We start from the raw sequence: 6,478 nt of genomic DNA on the forward strand, positions 1-6,478 counted from the left end.
TCTCCATAAACTGCATAAACTTTACTCTTACATTTTGGAGTAGTCTATAGGGATGTTACCTCTGTTTAGCTCACCTGAACACAATGTGCTCATGGTGAGCTTTTGTGTCCAATCTTCCTGAAATTTTGTCAGAAGATTCGTCTGAATGATATCTTGGACAAGTTCGAAAATGGTTCTGTTTTGTTGAAAAATATGGCCGCAAGGAAGCAGGGCATTTTTCCATATATGGCAACAGTATACACTTATTTCATGGATGCGCGGTGAACAGTCAAAACTGTTTCCCAAGGTATCAGGGATGACTTTGGTACTGTTGCCCGAGGCCGATAGGCCGAGGGCAACAGTTCCAAATGTCAGCACTGATACCGAGGGACAACAGTTTTGACTGTTCACCAAGCATCCATGAAATAAGTGTTTTATTACCTGATCAAATTTCCAACATAGAAAAAACAGCAAACTAAATTTTTATTTACACACAACAGTAATCGATAAAATAAATAATTTTGACTGTTTAACTGTAAAATGACGTCATTTTTTCGACGAAATGACGTCATTATTCCAGCGGCCAACAGTTCAAACTGTTGACTGGTCAACAGTTCGATATTCACCGGTAACAGTTTAAAACATGGCAAATTTCTTTTTCTACGAGGAAATAGCAAAAAATAATTAATTATCATTTATATAAGGCATCAGGTAATAATAAAACCTTGTTTACACTCTAGAGGCCACATGTATTTTCTGATCTGCAAAAAACTTGGTCAGAAGATTTGTTCCAATAATATGATGAGTTGAATTTTTTTTATGTCCCCCACTATAGTAGTGGGGGACATAATGTTTTTGCCCTGTCTGTTGGTTGGTTGGTCTGTTGGTTGGTTGGTCTGTTGGTTGGTTTGCACCAACTTTAACATTTTGCAATAACTTTTGCTATATTGAAGATAGCAACTTCATATTTGGCATGCATGTGTATCTCATGAAGCTGCACATTTTGAGTAGTGAAAGGTCAAGGTCATCCTTCAAGGTCAGAGGTCAAATATATGTGGCCAAAATCGCTTATTTTATGAATAAATTTGCAATATTGAAGATAGCAACTTGATATTTGGCATGCATGTGTATCTCATGGAGCTGCACATTTTGAGTGGTGAAAGGTTAAGGTCAAGGTTATCCTTCAAGGTCAGAGGTCAAATATATGTGGCCCAAATCGCTTATTTATGAATACTTTTGCAATATTGAAGATAGCAACTTGATATTTGGCATGCTTGTGTATCTCATGGAGCTGCACATTTTGAGTGGTGAAAAGTCAAGGTCAAGGTCATCCTTCAAGGTCAAATATATGGGTCAAAATTGCTCATGTAATGTCACTTCTGCAATATTGAAGCTAGCAGTTTTATATTTGAAATGCGTGTGTATCTCAAGGAGCTGCACATTGTGAGTGATGAAAGGTCAAGGTCATCCTTCAAGGTCAAACGTCATATAGGGGGACATTGTGTTTCACAAACACATCTTGTTTTCGTTTGGTATATAAACATGGCTACCAGGGGGTGGGGAATTTTTCCTGATATGACTTTAGTAAAAACTCTAAAAGTCACATTTATTGTCCAATCTTCATTAAACTTTGTCAAAGTATTTGTTTTAATGATATCTTGGACTAGTTTGAATATGGTTTTGGTCTGCTGAAAACCATGGGCTCCAGGGGGTGGGGAATTTATCCTTATATGGCTATAGTAAAACCTTGTTGGTCAGAGGATTTGTTCTAATGATATCTTGGGCTGCACAGAACAGGTCAGTTCCTCAGGTGAGGGACTTTGGGCCTTTCAGGTTCTCTTGTTTGTATCAAAACGTTAAGATGCATAATTAGAAGAGCAAAATCTTAAAAGGGAGGAAAAGGCAGAATTGAAAATCTTATTTTAAAATTTGCCTAGGCCTCCCCTCCTGCTTTGCCCCCATATCTCCCAGCCCCACATTGTCAGTTTTATCTTGCCCACAGAGATGACCTCCGTGAGCACCTGAAGAACGTCTCCAAGAAGCTTATGCAGCAGAAACAGGAGCAGCAGGAGCTTGCAGCGGCGGCAGTGGAGGAGTCTGAGTCATCCGGGAGCTCTGAGGAGTCTAATGATGAAAGTGACGACTCCAGCAACTCTGATAGTTCTTCAGGTAAATTTTAGATTATTATCTGTATTCAAGCCTTGCATTGGGAAAACTGGGCTTTAATTCATGTGTGTTAAGTGTCGTCTCTGAATAGCCTGTGCAGTCTGCACAGGTTAATCAGGTATTATAATTTCCACTTAATCTGAATTTTTGTTGAGAAGAGACTTCCGTTTAATCAAAAATTCCATAAAAGCCAAAAGTGTTGTCCCTTATAAGCCTGTGCAGACTTCACAGGCTAATCTGGGACAATACTTTACGCACATGCAATAAGCTCAGCTTTCCCAGAACGAGGGTCATTTTCATATTCTGTATCTAGATAAAAGCTAACTGTGCTGTCAGGTTGGGGGTGTGCAGTGATTGGGACACACCCTTCTCAGCTAGGTGACCCTAGTTCACTTCCGGTTTTGGGTATATGTGAGCTTGGTTGGTGGTCTCCTTACTAGGCAGGTGGGGTTTCCTAGATATTATCTGTATGGATATTATCCATGAATATATTCAACAAACCCACATCACTTGACCTGTTTTTTTACCTTAAATTTGACCTAAATTTTGACCTAGACATAATTCAAATTGGCCAATTTTTCTATACTTAATATAATGTTTGCATGAGTGGAATATGAATTTATCAAAATCTTGGTCCTGTTTGAACTTTTCTTTCTCAAAAGAGATATTATTTCATTTATTCATGGTAGTATCACAAAACTATGTAAACAGTTTTAGTATTTAGGAAACATAATTAAAAATATATAATATTGGAACCACACATAGTTTCAGTTTTAAACTAGAAGTTAAGTTAATAAGACATTTCATATTGTGTTTTTGCAGGCTTTTTGCTATTGTAAACATTTTGTTTGTTGTACGTATTTGTAAATGTAATAGTCAATAATGATCAATTAAAAAAAAATGTATTTGCTTGCAGAGTCAGAATCAGCTGATGAAGACCCATCTGTAAAACGTAAAAAGGACTCTGGAAAAACCAGACCAATGGAAAAAACGAGCAAGAAAAAAGAATCGCCTGCCTCAGGTTCTTTAAATCGCAATATCGATAGAGCAAATGGAAAGCATGACCGCAATGGGAGAATGGATGAGAGGAAAAACAAGAAGAAACCAAAGCAACCTAGCCAGGAGGACGTGCAGAGAGAGCAAGAAGAAAAGTTCAGAAAATTGGCAAAACTGGCCAATTACGGTGACATTGATAATTTGCCACCCCCTGGAGGTTTTCAGGAAGAAAAATCAAGGAAAAAAGCTGGTAAGAAGGAAAAAAGAAAACAAAAAGATTTAGATTCGTCTAGAGAGGAGTTCGTAGATAGTGATGCAATTAGGGTCGGTAAAAATCGAAGAGACAGAAATCGTGAGCAGGGAGATGTTTTTTCTGATGGGTCTCAAAAAAATCGAGATCGAGAAGAGAAAGGCTCAAGAAGGGCAATGCAGCGGAGTTATGAGAAGCATAGCAGCCCAGATAGCAGTGATGCACTGGATGCCAGGAATTACCGAAGCGATCGTAACAGTGGAAGGGATGATCGTAACAGCGGAAGGGACGACAGTTTTGGGGGGTCAGGTGATAGGGATAATCGGCGCGGGGTTAGAGATGGCAGGGATGACCGGCAGCAGGGTAGAGGTGAAAAAGGGGATGGAAAAAGAAAAGAAAGAAAAGACAAAGACAGGCCTAAGAAAGACAAAAGAGGCGAGCTGATTGTGGGTGACAAAGATGATGCTAGGGTCCATGTTGAGAGGACATTTGAAAGGCTAGACATCTATGAGGATAAATTCGAGAAGGAAAGGCAGAGGAACTTGGAAATGGTCAGGGACAGGGAGGAGTACCATGAATTGTATCAGGGGAGGGATGATAGGAGAGGGGGAAGAGGAGAGGGGGGTCGTGATGACAGGGAGGGGATCAGCAGGGGAGGTAGGGGTGAGGAAGGGGACAGATTTGAAAGGGGGGATGAGAGGAGGAGGCCAGGGAGAGTGGAGGAGAGTCGGAGGAGGCGATGAGGAGAATCTTGGAACTTGAAACCTGGAAATTTAGAAGGGAATAATTGATTTTATTAGGGAAAAATATAAAATCAAGAGGAATATCAATGCAGTAATTGTGTGGGGTATGGGATTGCTTTTACACTTATTCCCACAATTGCACTTCTTTTTGTCATTCGTGAATAGCGAGCCTGTTTTGAGACTGAGAGGCAATGGTGATTGTGAATGAGGTAAAAGCTTGGGTGGCAGAGGTAATTGCATCAGTGCAGAATATGTGTCCAGGTTTAATTAGAATGAAAAATAAGCCAATTGTCTCGACATTTTGAATTGGTGGAATGAATTTATTGTATGCACCCAACAGGCACAAAATCTGCATACAATCTATGAAATAAAGGTCTTATCCAAATATTATGATATGGTTTGAAGGATTCCCTTTACTCATTGTGAATACAATACCTTTATTGGTTTATGACTGAACATGAAAATTAGGATCAGCTTGATAGTACGCATATATGAGAATATAAAAATATGGTTGATTGTATTTCTATTGGTATGTTTTTGAGAGGGATGAAGGAAAATGTATTTTTGTTTTTGTTTTTGAGAATGATGAAGAAAAAGATGCAAACATTGTGGACAATGGGTTTATACATCGTTTGAGAAGACCAAAGGGTATTCCACTTTGGTACGGTGGTTGATTTAACATTAAGCGATGTCAACTTCATAGCATTTTTATGTGGGCAAGAAATTATACATAATGTTGTTTTAAGATGTAATAAATTTGATTGTTACAATATCATTGCATATATTTGCAGAAAAAACAATTGTTGATTTTATAATTTTGTAAATATCTACCGGTACATTAAGACAATTTATTTAAATGAGTTGCCAGTTGCATGGTTTGTAAAGAAAAACAACCTCAACAAAATGTCAGTAGACACCTGAATTATATAGAAAATTACATAGTATATGTAAGTGTACACTACATAACTTATTTGAAGTAATTAATAAAAAATATGCGAGTGTAGTTTAGAGAGTTTTATGGTATTTAAGAATAACCAGTAAATTTGTGAATGCTTTATTAAATACCCTCTCTCTCTCTCTCTCTCTCTCTCTATATATATATATATATATATATATATATATACTTGTATGTTATTGTGCTGTATATTGAATTGAATTGATAGCGGTAAAACAGAGCGAATGGTAACTTGTTGATATCATAAATGTATGTTGGTTGATAATGTAAATGCCGTAGATATGTTAAGATATGTATGCTATATAAAATTCAATTCTTGAACATAAAAGGCAATCGTAGGTCATTCATTTTATTGTAATGTTTAAATATTTTTATATCGACATTTGATTTCAACTTTTTGTATCTACAATTTTTTTAATCTATATTTGCAAGTTCAACGTATACTTCATTGTTTAGTCTGAATTCTGTGCCGTAAAGTGCTTTGCATTAAACATGTCTTATTTAATGGTGTGTTCTTGTTTTTATACCGTTTATTTTAGTGAAAATCTAACGGTATAAGCTTGATTACATTGTTACCCAAAGACTTAATAGACTTAGCTCCTGGGAGGTACCAGAACTTGACTGATTGGGAAAGATTAAACAAGAAATATCTTTAAAAAAGATATACGGCGTTGATAGTTCAATGAATGAGATCAAGGATAGCGAATGTCTTTTTCTGTGCAGTTCTTAGCTGCATCACACGCAGTACGGGATGTTACGCGGAGTTTTCGAGGCTTATTTTACATTATAACATATTGCTGGTCATAAATCTATAGATACAAAACAGAAAACCAAAAGAAGAATGGAAGTGAAATTAAAACATTAGTCAACCGGCCACACGCGAAGTATCCGTATTTATAGGCGCGTTCTTCGAACAAACTTGTTTTAGTGGTTTGTCGGGCATTGCTATTTGATTCGATTATTAACAGTATCGAGAATCATCGCGCTCATGCTTAATACATTAGTCAATATGGTGGAATAATTATTGTTAAATTAATCAAAAATAGTATTTATCATTGTATTGTTGAAAACACATTAAGAATCTATTATTGACATACCATAATTATATTGCTGAATATCTTCATTTAACGTTTCTGGTCTAAAGAAAATTCCAGGTCACCTAGTTCACGGATAGCGTCTTTATTATATAACGATTATTTTACTGGCCGCGAATTCCGGTGATGACCTGTATATTAACTCTGATATTCACACACTGGCCGCGAATTGACCCGATAATGCATTAAAGTGAGGCCTCGCTTCCACTGCTCTTTATACTTTTACATGTTAACATGTTGACAGGAATATGGAAGTAAGTACTAAATATGAGAACATAAGTATAAACGCTTATGC

The 6,478-nt window shown here is 37.0% G+C and overlaps 1 protein-coding gene across 1 annotated transcript in view; it reads left to right on the forward strand.

The window, feature by feature from the left end:
* LOC127847647 (pre-mRNA-splicing factor CWC22 homolog) overlaps window positions 1–5,594 on the forward strand; it is a 51,450-nt gene extending 45,856 nt beyond the window's left edge. The window contains exons 19-20 of the mRNA XM_052379688.1: window positions 1,982–2,148; window positions 3,062–5,594. Coding sequence (XP_052235648.1) covers window positions 1,982–2,148; window positions 3,062–4,134 — 1,240 coding nt within the window. The 3' untranslated portion in view covers window positions 4,135–5,594. The remainder of the gene's footprint in view (window positions 1–1,981; window positions 2,149–3,061) is intronic.
* The last annotated feature ends 884 nt before the right edge of the window (window positions 5,595–6,478 follow it).

The sequence above is a fragment of the Dreissena polymorpha genome, chromosome 10 (genome assembly GCF_020536995.1).
Source record: "Dreissena polymorpha isolate Duluth1 chromosome 10, UMN_Dpol_1.0, whole genome shotgun sequence".
Lineage (NCBI taxonomy): Eukaryota > Metazoa > Mollusca > Bivalvia > Myida > Dreissenidae > Dreissena > Dreissena polymorpha.